This window comes from Malurus melanocephalus, unplaced genomic scaffold, assembly GCF_030028575.1.
Source record: "Malurus melanocephalus ecotype Western Australia unplaced genomic scaffold, MMel_1.1 scaffold_34, whole genome shotgun sequence".
NCBI classification, from domain to species: domain Eukaryota; kingdom Metazoa; phylum Chordata; class Aves; order Passeriformes; family Maluridae; genus Malurus; species Malurus melanocephalus.
In genome coordinates, this window is record NW_026623266.1 from 1,462,668 (window position 1) to 1,478,411 (window position 15,744).

At 40.7% G+C, this 15,744-nt stretch overlaps 1 protein-coding gene across 2 annotated transcripts; it reads right to left on the minus strand.

Annotated features, from left to right (window-relative positions):
- Positions 1–5,791: 5,791 nt before the first annotated feature.
- Positions 5,792–15,409, minus strand: HIKESHI (heat shock protein nuclear import factor hikeshi). Of its 2 annotated transcripts, none has more exons than XM_057364066.1 (5): positions 15,302–15,409; positions 14,336–14,573; positions 10,498–10,649; positions 7,925–8,043; positions 5,792–6,166 (listed from the first exon to the last, which is right to left on the minus strand). In XM_057364066.1, the coding sequence occupies exons 1-5, from the start codon at positions 15,329–15,331 to the stop codon at positions 6,112–6,114; spliced, it is 594 nt and encodes a 197-aa protein (XP_057220049.1). In that variant the 5' UTR covers positions 15,332–15,409; the 3' UTR covers positions 5,792–6,111. The 2 variants fall into 2 exon arrangements, with proteins under 2 accessions (XP_057220049.1, XP_057220050.1); XM_057364067.1 differs by lacking the exon at positions 15,302–15,409 and adding an exon at positions 14,831–14,896.
- Between the last annotated feature and the right edge of the window lie 335 nt (positions 15,410–15,744).

Here is a 15,744-nt window from a genome sequence, read left to right on the forward strand (position 1 = left end):
TGTACATTGAAATTGATTTAATTTTTAATAATCTCAAATTGGAATTTGCTTCTCACCATTTCTGTTAATGACTAGGGAAAAAAAAATACTGGCTTTGTTTTGTGGATTGCATTGTTCTGTTGTTTGAATTCTGACTCTCTGGTTACTCCTTTTAGATAAAAGTTAGTTACTGGAAATACATTTTAATTGCSTCTATTGTCAGTATTCCCCAAATAGACTCATAAATGTTTTTACTTGCCTTTGGAATAATGAATTCTAAAATCAATATTATTTCACATAGGTTTAAAGTGTGTACAGTTAATAAAAATGGGAAAAAATTGATAAGATGGCAGAAATTATTAGCAAGTTCAGAACACTTTGTGTATATTGTCAGGAGACAGCTGAACTGCTCATGTCTGTGTTATGAAAGTGATCCAGGAAACTGCACAGTAGCTGTGTACCTGAATGAGGAAGAAGGTAAATAACATTTATTGAGGCTGAACCATTTACATATTTCTTTTCCCTACCGTGCCCTTACCCTTCACCATATCATGTTACTTGGGAAGAATGTATGTAGCTATTACATAAATACAAGTTCACTGTCATTGTCAATATAATGGTGCCTTTCTGATCAGCAGATTAAGTTAAGTAGTCCTGTCAGCTTCTGACGTCTTAAGTGCCTATCTGACTTTTATCTTTCAGGCTATTGCTTTTTTCTGTTTGTTACAGTTTGAGAAGCTTGTAAATGCTCAGGTTAGATAAACTACCTGTTCAGTTGGAAGTAATAYGACGAAACCATTTGATTTGTGTTCTTGGGAACCTGAAAAAAATTAAGCCCAGAACTGACAAGTAGTTTACAAGTTTTAGTCTGTCATGTATGATTGTTTTCCATTTTTCCCCCCTTTTAAATCCTTGCCCTTACTACTGGGGAAGTGCAATAGTACCACAGGTATGTCCAAAACTAGTGTTTAATTGAGCTTGGTTTTGGACCTTGTTTTTCTTCCACAAGCCAAATGGCCAGTATGGACTTCCTTGTGCCTGTGAGTGTCTAGTCAAGGGGAACACGATTAGGAAGCCAAGTGTAAAACCACARAGCTGGACATAACCATGTAGAAGCCTGAGTGCTGGAGGGACGAAGCTGAAATTCCTGATGATTTGGACACAGATTAGCTGAAGAGGGAGACAGGTGGCACTGGAGGAAAGTGTTTAACTTCCTCCATCTGCAGAATTGTTGGCATAGTATACAACATATAGTTTATGCAACAGCARTGGCCCATAGACCTCAATTCATTCTGTGCAAAGTATGGGGTTGGCAGAGCCTGAAAAATTACAGRGCTGGCGTGTGGTTGGGAGAGCAGTCCAGAAAGGCAGTAGAAGTGCTCAGGCTTCCTGCAGTCTCAAGGAAAGAGCTTTGATTGAATTAACTATACTAAGAACAGTGGGGTTGGAGGCTGGTGCAATTTAGCATTTGCAAATGCTTTACAGTAGTGTGCCATTAGGCTGGGTCTTCTGTTTTCCCATGTCCAGAGTTGAGAGTGAAACGGGATACAAAAGAAGGATTTTTCAGCCAGGGTTGTTATTTTGGTACATAAGTAGTACACTCTGACAAATGAGCTGCACTGTTTGAGAGGAAGGAAAGGAAGGGTGGTGCTTGACTGGAGAGAAGCCTAACACAGGGTCAGCTTTAACTTCTGTATTAACTTACGAATGTGCTGAAGTCTGTCCTCTTAAAATGCAGACCAATGTTCCATGAGCTCTGCCCTAAGAAACCTCGATGGAGCTGAAATTGGATTAAAAGTTGATGAAGGACCTGTATAGGTAGAGCTGTAACAAGCAATAGGAAGAAAAAAAAGTTCTCCTTTACAACAGTCAGCCCCATCTGCTTGTAGAATTAATTATATCTTGAAAATACACAACAAAGAGAAAAAAATCTGTCAACAAGCAGACTGATAAAGCGCAAGTGGATATAAAAGTTGTGTATTTATTAGGGTCTTTTCTTCCTTCCTTGCCTAGTTCTAGACTAAAAAAAATTGAGAAAGAATAAAATTATTGTGTGTCTTCTGGAAGATACAGATCTAGTCGAGCTATAATAATTGCAAAAGAACTTAAAGAAGATTTTGATGTTTTCCAAAACCTTTTCACCTTATAATATATACTTYTGTGAAATGTGCCTTGAGAGGTCCAATGCCTAAGTTCTTCAACAACAGAAGTGTGATTTAACCCTAGTATTGGAGAAACCAGCCAAAAAGAGCCTGAAAGAACATCTTTCCCATTGTCTTCAGGCCACCTTTAGGTCTTTTTTTTTGAAAAATTTTGTAATTGACTCTGGTTCTCCATGTCAAGATAAGAGAGGGAGAGGTAAAGTCATGCTGATGAATAAGCRCAGTACAGTCACGAAACTTTCAGAGGCTGCAAGTTTTACAGAGGCCTGTTAGTTAGGAATTCTAYAAGAAAAGCATCATAGAATTTGAAGGTTGCTGCAAGTTACTGCACTGAGTATCTCCCTGAAGCGATTCTTCTATTACTTCACAAAAAAGCCCCCAAAAACTACACATACAAACTCCCCCAAATGAAAACATTACCCCAAACAAACAAACCCACCCCCCAAAAAACCTGAAGAGGAAAAGGYCCTTGAGTCTCTTAATTCTATCAACTTTCAGAAATTTAGAAATTGCATGTAGTGTAGGCTTGGACTACAGTCCTAACTTTTAGGCAGACTTTGTCCAGAAGCAGCAAGAAGGTTGTCATCGCACAGGTTCCTGATTGTTGAATCAGTGGTTCAGTTAAAAAGTCTCTTCCTCAGGGTATGGTTCTGTTTTCCTGGGGTGATGCTCCATCTKGTGGTGAATTAATAAAGAACGTTACCACAATGCAATTTTAAATCAGGTTCTTCCTGAGGCTTCTAACATGAAGCCAAATAATTTAATGCAAATAATTTTATGCCCTTCTTAGTGTAGATAGRAGTGCTTGCTTTCTTTACTTTATTTCATGCTCATGTTTCACCAGTGACTGTCTTAGGCAGTTCTGGTTCCATGGCTAAAAGTCAAGGATAACATTCCCTACAAGTGCTACAGAGAACTTTAGGTTCACCTGAGAATGCTTCGCTGTGACCATGAGCTGTGTCAAAACAATACTGACACAGAAATGAAGCAACTTTTTGAAAACAAAAAATCCCCTTCATAATTAGGATTTTGACTACTTGCCATGAATTTTGCATGTTTCTTTATAAGCCAGCAGCTAGTTATGCACTTTATTGCTTCCTGTATTTTAAAATTTTTCTCTGGGCATGGTGATGATGTGAGGGCAGACCTAAAAACAGGTAGGGCCCTTGTGAAAAGAATCTCCACTCTAACAAATCCTGTTGACTTGGAARGAAAAACAATTGGGAAAGTGTCCCAAAATGGAGGGAAATATGTCCCAAAATGGAGCCCTTGTCATGGTTATGAGTCTGGCATGGAAGGGTATGTTTAGCCTCAGAACCTAATGATCAGTAGACAGTATTTTTTTGTTAAGAAGTCTCTCTCAAAAACTGAAACTCCCTAGTAGCTAGAAACTGGGAACAGTATAAGGGGAAAAATACTTTTMATGTAGGAGGATCATTACAAAATATATAACATTGAGGTTGTTATTATTACAGGCATTACATCTCTGGACATACCTGGGGTAAGGAATTTTATTATTCTGTGTGTGTGTGGGGAAAAAAGGGGGGATCTATCTATCTATCTGTCTGTCGGTCTATTATCTGTGTGTGCGTGTGTTAAAGTCAGAATAGATGGATGTATGCATTTTATCTTTGTTTMTCCTCCGATTTATTCCTGAACTGCTTCTATATAATCCTGTTCTCCCATTCTCCCATTTTAAAACTATGGTGTTGAGGTAAAAAGTATTGTTGGGAGATACTTTAGATTGGAGTTTCTTAAATTTCCTGAGGCCAACTGAATGCCTGCTTCCTCAAGCATCTMACTAGTGATCTATAGAATAGGATTTCACACAATTAGTGAAACTCAGCAGTAGCCCACCGTAATCCTRTGCTTCACAGCTGAGAAAGAAAAAGCATTTATGCTTGAGAAGCAGAGTCTGGCCATCCAAACAACCCACAGAAATGAATCAGTTCTTGCTTTCACAGCAGTTGTGAAAGGCAAAATTCTGATACTGAAGTGGGATAGTCTTCCCTCCATGAGTTTCCAGTCTGTAAGCTCAGTCACAGCAGGAAAGAAAAATAATTTATGATGATGCTCTCAAGCACAAACTGTATTCAGTGAGCTCAGAGACAATACCTGCTGAACCCACAGTGGCTGGGAGTAGTTCTTGATTCTTGAATTATTCAAACCCCATATAATTACATATTTTCATTTACAGCCTTAATGACTTGAGCTGGGGCAAGAGCASCAACGATGTGCATGCTGGACTCAGTGATCCCACTCATGTGGTCTAGTCTGGCCTGTCTGGCTTCCTGAAGCCCCAGCAATTCCATTAGTGTCTGGAATAACCAGAATGCAGTTTTGCTCAGAACAGGAGTAGCTTTTAACTATAGGAGAGAAGACTGGGCAGCAGAGTGACAGCCTGTGCCCAAACAGGGCCCTTGGGTTTAAATACCTTTATTTCTATGACTTGTTTTTCACCAAACCATGTCAGATAGTGAGTGCCATAGAAAATTGCAACAAGGAGTAGTRATGTGATGGGTTATTTCATAGAGGGCAGCTCTGGCCAGTCAGATGAGGAAGTTACAGACAGTACTTTCTTTTTTTTTTCAGTAAAAATGTGCTTTGTTAACAAAACGTGCTGATGCACTGAGGCTGTTAGGTCATGCAGACAATTATCCCCTAACTCCTGACACCTTGCAAAGACCTATGAATTGTTAATTACTTACTTCCACACCAAGCAGATGCTTCCTTAGAAGTGTGGGAAGCTGAGCAATGACCATTCCCAAATTCCATTTGGTCCCTCTGTCTCCTCTGATCCCCTTTTATCACTAGTTATGTGAGGCATCTGCCATCTGTGTGACAAAACTACTATATTCTACGGCAGAATTTGACAAGTCACAAAATGATCCTAATGACCATTCTCAGGATAAGTGTACCTAARGCTGATTAGATTTGATAAAGAAATCCTTAAAGGCTTTGTTCCCAGTCAGAGAAGTCAATAGAAATTTTTATTTTTATGCCAGTGGCTTGGAAATGAGTCTTAGTTCTCAGTTACAGAAAGTAACTCAAAAAAGCAAGATCTATTGTTCAAAATAGTATTTCTGATCAAGCTAATCTAGTGAACAGAATTGGACCTCACCTATGACATAYCTGGGCATGTGGCTGAAGGCATGTTACTAGCAGAAACTGCACTCCTCACAAAAATCACTGACCACCCCAAAATCCTCTAAATTTATGAGCAAATGTGACAGCCTCTCGGGCCAGTTACCTAGACASTATTATCAGATACCCCACACCTGTTTCAAAGAAAAACAAGATTTTACTCTCTCACTACTGGGAATAATTCTTCTAGCACAGCCACAGTTCGTCAAGATTCCTCTTCATTACACTTTCATACAGGAAAAGTTGAAGACAGGTACTCCAAGATCAAGCTCACCATGTATSTTACTGCCAGAAAGGGAAATACTCTCATATGTATAAATACAGACTGCTGTATTTATACGAGCTGGGCACAGGAATACTGGTTGTCCATAAAGTGAAAGAACTTACAGTGCAAGAACCAGCAGGAAAAGCATATTCTCAGTTGCCTGATCAACCTTCAAATGATCTTTCAAAAGAAGGAAAAACTGCRTTTGTTTTGTGTACAACACCCCAAAACACGACACAAGTATGACACAGTGTTACCATTTTTCATCTTGTAATTTTTTTCCACTTTAAATGCTGTTTCAAAAAATATTTCTACATGCAACACTGATATCTTGTTGCAGCCAAGCACTTCAATTAAATAAGCCAACATGCAGAAAAGTGGTTTTCATTGATTTTAATTTTAAATACTGTTCAAGAGTAATATAAAAGTTACTAGTTTGTCCATTTAGACTAATAGTTTTTTGTGATTTCCCCCTCTCCCCCCAAAAATCTTCAGTGGAGATTACTTAATGAATCTCTCCAGTAATACTTCAGAAAGAACTCCGAATGACAGAATTTAAGCTTATGTTTTCCAAAAGAGAGGGTTCTGTGTCAGACGTCTCTGGAAGTTCTCATACCTAAAAAAATAACAAAAAAACAACAAAAAAATAACAGCTGCTGCATATGAAACTGTATTTAAAAAAAAAAGAATCTAAATAATTTAGTCTATGCAGAGAACACAATAAATTACATCTACTCCACACCAGGAAATCAGTAAATCCAAAATCCTCCTTTCCAATTGCATATCAAGAATATTTGCAGTTAAACTTGTGTATTTTAACAAGATGAATTTTGTTAAAGCAGTATCCCAGAGGAGACTCATTCAAGCTTAGTAAAATTGTAAGTGAATTCAGATTGCATATGAGGAAAAATTTCACTGTCAAGCACTGGAAGTGGTGGAGTCACCATCCTCGGTAGTGTTTAAAAGATGTGTGGACATGTCTTATYGACCCTAGGTTACTGGTGGCCTTGGCAGCAGCAGGTGGATGGTTGGACTCCATCTGTTCCACCCTAAACAATTCTATGAATTATAAGTRGCCGCTTTATGCGTAACATTTTTTGGGCTTCTACCATGTCTGGGCAGGTAGAAGTGTGAATCTGAAGCTGGATGGTAATGTTTTAATAAAATTAAATGAGAAWACATAATTCTCTAACACATAATGCAAAAATGTATGCCCACATGCTGTCCTAATATCATTTTCCATACTCACAAAACCAAGCAAACCCTAAACAAAATCAGAGTTCAGTGTTGACATACAGTGAACAAATAGGCAAAATATCCAATTTCTGTGACTTTCAAACATAAAAAGAAAAAATAAAGAAACCTATAGSTTTCAAGCCACCAAAGTTTAAAACATCCTTTTAATCCCCACAAACACAAAATGTAAGGAATCAAAAGGTACTGCCAATGAACCAAAGGAAAAAAATGTTCTGCTATACCTCAYTGTTCAAAGCCCAACTCAAATGGGRAAAGACTCTAAAGGGTTTTAAACCAATTCAACCTCATCAAGGCATTAACCAGTCACATCAGAGACCTCATCCACATACAGACATGAAGTATGTAGYTACCTTTTAAACACAAGGGATCTGCATCAAATTATATTCCCACACAAAACATTTGGCTTACATCAACTGCTTACATATTCATGAGATCTGTACTAATGATAAAACTGTATTCAGATAGCCTAAAATACTGATTTTAAAAGGGCTTAAGTTAATATTGGAGAGGCTGAATATATAAGGCCAAACTGATAGGAAAGAAATTTTCAGATAACCTAAAAGATTGCCTGCAGGTCACAATTTCTCTCCACACTACAGAGGCTATCCCCAGACAGTTACTAAATCAGTCCTTGGAAAACAACTCTCAGAGGGCCTTTTGTATTTACACTCAAGGATCTTGGTGACAGAACCAGGTCACCYAGGAAGGAACATGATTTCTTCACCTCTTACATATTCTTAAGTAAGGCARCTATGCTGGAACTATATCTAGGAAGAGACCAAGTATAACAAATAAGCACAAATTAAAAATTATCAGTGCCTTCTGTCTTCTCACGACTCCACAGCATTTGCACTACCAGCAGCACAGTGCAAATGCCCATATGTCAAAGGCAACATTTCTGAAAACAAAATAATTTCATTGGTTGTACAGCACTTTCCTAATAAAAAAAAAGGTGACAAAAACAGTGGGCAGGACCTCTCTATACTAGAAATAAYAACAATCTTAAATACTTTTGCATCATCTCACTGAATACCATGACAGTACTTCAATGCTTACAAAACCAGATAYCAATGCATAGAAAAAAAGAACATTTGTTACTAGAGATCACTGCCATTACCATTTCAGAACTACATTTGCAGGAATGAAAGCTTCAGAAGGATTTGGRGTCATCTGTGCCTGAGTAACAGCAAATGAGGAAGCAAAGTTGTAGAAGTTATCCAACATCTTCTGAGTGAACTGAAAAAAAGAAGAGACATTTTAAGGAAGTTCTTTCTTCAGTTTCAATTTTTGTGCAAAAGTGCAGTAGAATACACAGCTCCTACATGAAGTAATTTTAGCATTGTCATCCAAAACACAGTGGGAAAGTGGATATAGTAGGCCCAGAGACAATCAAAACATCTGAAGTTTCAGTCTTACCATCAGATCCATCCAATATCCAGAAATAATTTTAAGAATCTTCACTTGCCCTCTCCCTGCTCAATTTCATCCAACTAGAAAAAAAGCTTTGGGGAGAACATTTTCTGTTTGTGACAAAAATTGATGCAGTGACAAGAGCTGTCCCTCTCCTCCAAATAAAATCATCAGAACAACTTCAAACCACACCAAAGCTGCCATTCCAGCTCCCAACAAAACATTTGTTAAACAATTGAAAAAGTCTGCCATCTGTCTTGTAACAACTCATCAGACTCCAGTGACAAGGGCAATTTCCTTTAGCTTTCCCCACAGAAGGGCTGCTATTCTGGCATCCTTTACTACAAGATCTTGTGGGGAAAACATCTAAAAGATACACAGGGTCTCCTAAACTGTAGACCTAGGAAAGAAAAAATGAGAGGCCAAAAAATAGCAAATCCTATGTGCAGAGGATGAGGTTGTAAGACAACATCAGCTAGTCTACAAATACACAGATCTACAGTATCTCCTTATTTCCCCTATTCTTCTTTTTTTAAAAAAAGTTATGCCTTGTTTTGATGGGAGAACAAGTAATTTTCATATAGAAAATTTCATAGACAGTGGAATAATGTAGGAAAACAGAGCCTGATATGCACAGTCTTGTGATCACCTCTGACAAAAGGAGTAGAAGAAATTAAATCACATAACCCAGAAGCCTAATCTTGGTCTCACCCCACTCACATGCAGAACTCTATGGTTTTGTCCTACTTCTTTTTTATATATAACTTTAACGTTAAAAAGACATGTTCAATCATAAATCTTCATAAAACAMTAAAAATGTAATGGGTGAGCAACTCCTTAACTTATGGTAGAAACTGTATTTCTATGACTATAATGGAGCAGTTAATAAGCGATTATGTCAAATATTAAATGAAAACCATTAGTTATTCACAAATATGCTCCCAGTCTATATTCCCTTCCTCTGCAATCCACTCCCTCAAAGGTTTCCTTCAACTTTGACCTCAAACATCATCTCTATGAACTATTACCTCAGCCTTTGGGTCAATTCCATTCCTTGAAAGCAATTTCAGTTAAGATACTACTCACTTTTTAATAGAAAAACTCACTTAAATGAAAATGACATTTGTAAAAATGTTATGCAACCATGAGGTGTTTGGTTTTTTTTTTTTTCCCTTAAATAGTCCTGCCAGAAAAATCCATGAGCCACYTTGCAAATGACCTGACATGCCACATTATTCCTCATAACTTAACTACTGCTATAATAAAAACTGGTAGAATCAGAAATATTATTTAGGTGTTATTTGCCCCGAACAACTCCAGAAAGGCTCAATTAACTGTACTGTACAAAAATAGCTGTTGGCCAACTCCTAGTCATGGTAACTTTCTCCAAGAGACATTACTTATTTGGAGCTACAATGTCTCTAAACTGCCGAAGAACAGTATCAGCTACAGTATCAGGATTACTGTTCAATTATCAGCCTCCCCCAGCAAGCACCTGGAAGGAACGTGAGAAAGCAAAAATGGCCTGAAGAAAAGCCTCACCAGCTGCTGAAATGTTAAAAGAAAATGCCAGAGCCATCAGTGATAGGGAAATCAAGATCCACCATGCAGGTCTAGCTTGCCTTGGACTGCTGTTAGACTGGCAACTAACTGCCTGAGCTGGCTAAGTATTTCCACAGGTTCAAGCTAACACGACTGGATTAAAAAATGGCATCTATTGTAGCCCAAGGCCTGATCCACAGGGAAGGCACTGGAAAAAAATGTTTCTGTGGGGGAAGGTATAATTCTGTAGTTCAGCAGAGCTATATCAGACATATCTCAAGGGAAAGTGGTAAACTGGGTATCTGCGTATATGCCTGCATTTACTTCAACTTGTGAGTAATTTTTGATCATCCCTGCAGGTCTATGCACTGAAGTTTCAGCACATACAAAGCAAGATCCASTGTCTCTTATATGGGTTTAGTCACAGCTGCTCCTATAAGGAAGTATGATAAATAATTTTACTGCAGAGTGACACTGACACAAGTGAATCTCTGGGCCTGATGCCACTGAGCATGCAAATTCCAGTCTTTTACAAGAGACAGTTTTTCAGTGTAAGACACAGCAATTTCACAGTATCAAAGCATCCAACCAAATGATTTGACCATTATTAGGTTGGTTACAATCCTACTGCCACCCACAGCAGCTTCCCTTACCCACTCCCCAATTAGTCCTTCAAAGGCTCAMTTCTTGAGACTCTTATAATACAGACAGTTTCTGAAAACAGAAAGTCCATGCTACCTCTGTGAATGAATCTACTGATGACACAGCAGCACTTGCAACAGGAGTCTGCTGGGCCAGGTTCTCCAGCAGTTCCACTGAGATTCCAATCTGAGCCACTGTTGGCGTCTGTGGCAGGTTCATGGCACCAAAGGGGTGTTGACTTCCCTTCCCTGAAAGCACCACGAACAGCACACGTTAGGTTTGGCACACATGTAAAGGCTGTGTAAGTTACACCACCGTGTTTTTCCTGTAGAAGGTATTCCCCAGCTCCCACCAGAGGGATCTCCCTATCTCAGAAATACAGAAAAACCACAGTCCAAGCGCTGGCACAAGTACAAGCAAGCACAACAGATGGAACAGTTTGATTGGTACATTTAAAATGCACAACAGATCATAAGGAAATTTCTAAAAAACAAAACAAAACAAAAMAACATTTCTTTAAAGCTCCTTATGAAGTAAATTATTATAGAGGAAAAATGAKCAGTGAGTGAAAGAGAGCAGAACCTTCCTCTACAGGAACCAAGCTTTTAATTCACATTTTGCCAATTGTAGATAAACAGGAAACATGCAGCACTACTGCAGTTATTTGATTCACTAGAAAACCAGGTTCTGGTGAACGTGTTTGTGCTATGAAAAAGTAGAGAACACTAGTTTAAAATCCCTCTGACTCAGGGAGGGCTGGGCAGCTCCTCATCTGAACTATTAAAACCCACTAAAAGCAGCACATGTCAAACAAACAGACATGGAACAGAAAGACCTCTGACTTTGCAAGTGCCACAAAGAAAACAAGGAACTGGGCAAGGAACTATACCCAGATTGCATGCCACTCACACAGACTTCATCCCAGCCCTCTGCCCTCACTTCTGACCTTTCTAAACCCACACTTTTAGTCCCAGCTTCAGCCAAGGTCTCTGCAAGCAAGGACAAACACTCAAAGTCACTCAAATCATGTACTACTCTGCCAGCATCTCTAAAGGAAAATGCAGGAAAAGGTCTGTGGGACCACAGTGCTATCAGTAAACAAACACTAATACTCCACCTGAGTTTGTGGGAACACAATAGACAAGTATCCTCTTAACACAGAGGTGATGTTTCAGTAGCACTCTCTAGTCTCTTACTAGCAGGAGAAAGCAAAGCTAATCAAGAGCTGTTCTGCAGATCAGTCAGCACTATCTTGAGATGCAGAAAAGGCTAACAGACATCTAAAGCACCATCTGACCTAGTTCCACAGTTAAAAACTCAGCCAGCAAAAAGTTTGACAAGTTGAACTGGGATTGAGAATGAAGATCTCAGGAACTTGATTCCTTTGCAGAGATCAAAGGCACCACCACAAAAAAGCAACCAATTAACCAATATGGAAAGTACGTTCATGAACTCAGCAGCCTTTTCAATTGAAGCGAACTGCAAATCTTCACTCCAGATCCTACAACTGCAATATAGAGCTACACTGCAAATAAAGCACTCCTATTAAAATGATACTTTAACACAAGATTAGAAGAGTTCATCTCCTGAAATGCTATTTACAACCTCTTCGGAGAAATATCATTGCTGTACGATCTCAGMATTTACTGTTGATACATCCTTGCTTGATACATACTATCAGAAACCAAGTATCAAGTTCATTATTAACAACAATAGCAATAGAGTTGGTACAGGTTTTGCATCTTATAACATCTTCACAATAAAACTGTAACATCCTCAAGCAACATGCTCTGTTAGAATGTATCATTACTTTGACACTCATGATCGAAAAAAAAAAACCCACATGCATTCTGTTCACTTTAGTCTATGCAGAGAACATGAACTCCTACAGAAACACTCCCTTGGAAAGACGTCTGCCTGAACGGGTGAAATAAAAGCATCCATTGCATRCTTAAACTAGGAGAAGTTACATTCCATGTTTCCCATGCCTGGCTCTTGCAATTAGCATTCCAAACCTTACAAATGCAGAGAATGCATGTTAATCAGTACTGAAATACAAGCTCAGGTTTCTGCATTCAGACCCTACACTCTCTAACACATTACATCACCAGCAGAGAACTGCTATTGGAAAAGTTTTTTTTCCACCTCTTTCTTTCCYTTCACTGAACCCTTAATTCAATAACTGAGCCCTCTTTACCTTTGAGCCTGAACAAAACAGTCACCCATTTGTAGGCCTCAAATGCAGAGCTCTAATATGATAGAGCACAAACAGCATCACAGCAGAAAAGTCAGTCATGGAAAAGGCTATCYGGTAACTCTTATTTATCCCACTTGTCAACATATTTCCAGTAAGGGTGCAAAGTCCAAGTCTAAAGCTTGTTTTCTATTTCTACCACACCTTCAGGCACAACTGAAAACCAAAAAAAAATTACAATTCCAAGGCAGAGAGCATTTCTAAGCCCCTTCTTATGAGCAAACAAATGTAACTGCTACAATCAATGCCTCACAGGGAGCTGACAGGGACACATCTTTGGTCCTCTCAACAAAGTATGAAACCAAAATGCAGAGTTCAACTATCAGGCATGTCTCTCGATGACTCTAGCTGTTATGTTAGTCTTCTCCATCTTAAAATTGTTTATGGCCATGGTCAGTCGCTTAGACTGACTCCACAGTCAGAGATAAGCTGCAGACAACAATGGGAACGGCAGAGCTTTCTGCTGCTCAAATTAAGCACAGCAGTGCCTCAAGGCACAGCAAATGTGTTCAACTGTGTCCCTGAGTTCTTCCTCGAGAGCAGCCCTTCCTGGAAAATTATGGCTAATGATGCAAAAAGCATCTGAAAATGCTCCAATGCTATTGAAGAGCACACATCCGTGAGGCTTTCAACCTTGAGAAACACATGCCAAAAGCACTGGTGATATGTTTTATTGTTGCACTAATCACACAGCTTTGGGATACACAAAACCAYRTCCCCTCAAGCCCTTCCTGCRGTTGCTCTCTCTTCTGAAGAAAGCMCARATTTTTGAGGAATGTGTATGATCAGAATTAATTTTGCYGTTGCAGCTTGACCTCCTACMCTTTTCTCCTACCACACTGTCAGATCCAGGACTGATTCAAAAGAAAGCATGCCACATTCTGAATTAATACCTTTTTTCACAGCAACCGTAATGGTTAATTAAACAGTTTCAAGTCAAAGATGTAAACCACACCTAAGCCTACAGAAGATGTGTACAACTTTATCACTGTAACACTTTAAGCTGCTTGACTGACATGTCTGTCCCTTTCATATGACACAGGTGTGCCATTGGAACGTGCCATCGTTTTTATAAAGCACATAGGAAACTCCTTATATATTTAGGAAAACACACATACCCCTACTCGATGTACCAAAAGTACTAAAACATTTGGAAAGCTACTTTCCAATGAGGACACCCTCTACTGGACAATTCTATACTGCAATTCTATAGTCCCTGGCTAGGTAGTGCCATCTGTCAGAAATCACTGCCCTGCTCTACTCCCGGCAAAACCTGTCTGTGCTACAAAGAATACAACCACTTAGCAGAGAAAGCTGAAAGAAAATGCTGCTGGCATGTCTAGACAAATGCCTAAAAACACGGTAGGGAAGTTACAGGATCATCTCTCCTCAGGTTCTCCATGCAGAAGCRCAAGTACATATCAAGTCTGCTTAAAGGAATTTCCAGAACAACAACACACAAAAGAGAAGTTGAGTGAGAAATTTCACAAGGAACATTAACACAGACAGAATATGATGAAGCTGACAGGCTGCTTCTAGTGCATCCACTCAGAACTATCTGAAAACAGAGTGGGCTGCCTTTTCAAGCAGATTTTTGTTCAAAACAACCTTCACATATTTATCCCTTATGCATTCAGGAACACAACTGTTTCACCAATTGCTACATTCTACCTCTCTTACCAGATTTTAGACCAGAGATTTTGAAGATGGCACTTGGCTTCTCATTAGTGACAAACCCCAGCAGCTGCCACACTGCCATCCCACTCTGGTCTGGGTAACAAAAATAGACAGATCCTCCCATTCCTTCTGGAAATGGTATAGTTCCCAGCATGAAGACCACTACATGGTTGATGTTTTCATAGTCCGGTAAATCAAATACAAATTTGTCTTCAGCCACTTGTTGGGGTGCAGCTTGTACCTAGAGAGAACAAAACTTTTATTAGTATTAACATATTTTTCATCTTCATCTGTAACTGTGAATTTCCTTTCACAGAAACACACCTAAAGTGGTACATAACAAAAAGTGAGGAACGTACTAGCCTAAAGAGCAAATAGGCAGATAAAAGTCAAACACAGCAGAAGAACAACTGCAAAAAATATTACCAGAAAGACACAACAGTCTTGGTCTACCTGCACTGAACACATATCCCACCCGGGACTACAGGATCAGAATACCTTCGCTCCCCATGTGCGTAGGAGGAAAATAGGGTGCAGAAGAGGTTGCCAAGTCACTAAGAAGTGGCTGTTGACCACCTGGCTGGCACAACCCCAGGATCATGGAAACCTGTTCACATAGGAAATACAATAGACCTTGAGAAAGGCAGCAGAAGGATGGCTGAATGCCAGAGCAAACGATACCCTCCTCTTTACCCGAGAGGCCACATCCTTGCAGCCAAGGCACAAGCTAGCCTTAAAAAGCTTCTTTTAAGCTCCCAGCTTGTCTCTGAGGAGACAACATTGACGGGGGATGGCAAGCGCCTCCCCTATAAGGCAGCTGCTGCCTGTGTGGACGCAGGGCAGGAGCCAGCCGAGCGCCGGGCAGGCGGGGCCCCCTGCCTGGGGCCCGGGGGGGCGAAGGGCCCTGCGGCAGCTCCACCCCGGCCCCGAGCGGGTTGAGGGCCCCGCCCGGGCCCGGGCAGCGCTCACCAGCCTGCCCGCCACCAGGCAGCCGAACATGGCGGCGGCCGGCGAACCCCCTCAGACGCCTCGCTACTCCCGAGCCTCCATGAGCGCCGTCCCCGGGAAGTCAACACGCCCCCGCTCACCCGGGCGCCGACGAGTCACTTCCGCGGCGCCGCCACCGCGGACTACAACTCCCGCAGTGCAACGCGCGGCCGCACACCGGGGAGACTGGGCGGGGCATGACGGGAGTTGTAGTTCTTTTGCGGTACCGCACTGATCTGCGTGATGGGCGGCGAGAGGCGGGAACGCCCGGCCCAGTCCCGGGTCCCGCCTGCCACAGTCCAGGGCTCCGCCTGCCACAGTCCCGATACCGCCCGGCCCAGTCCCGGGTCCCGCCTGCCACAGTCCAGGGCTCCGCCTGCCACAGTCCCGATACCGCCCGGCCCAGTCCCGGGTCCCGCCTGCCA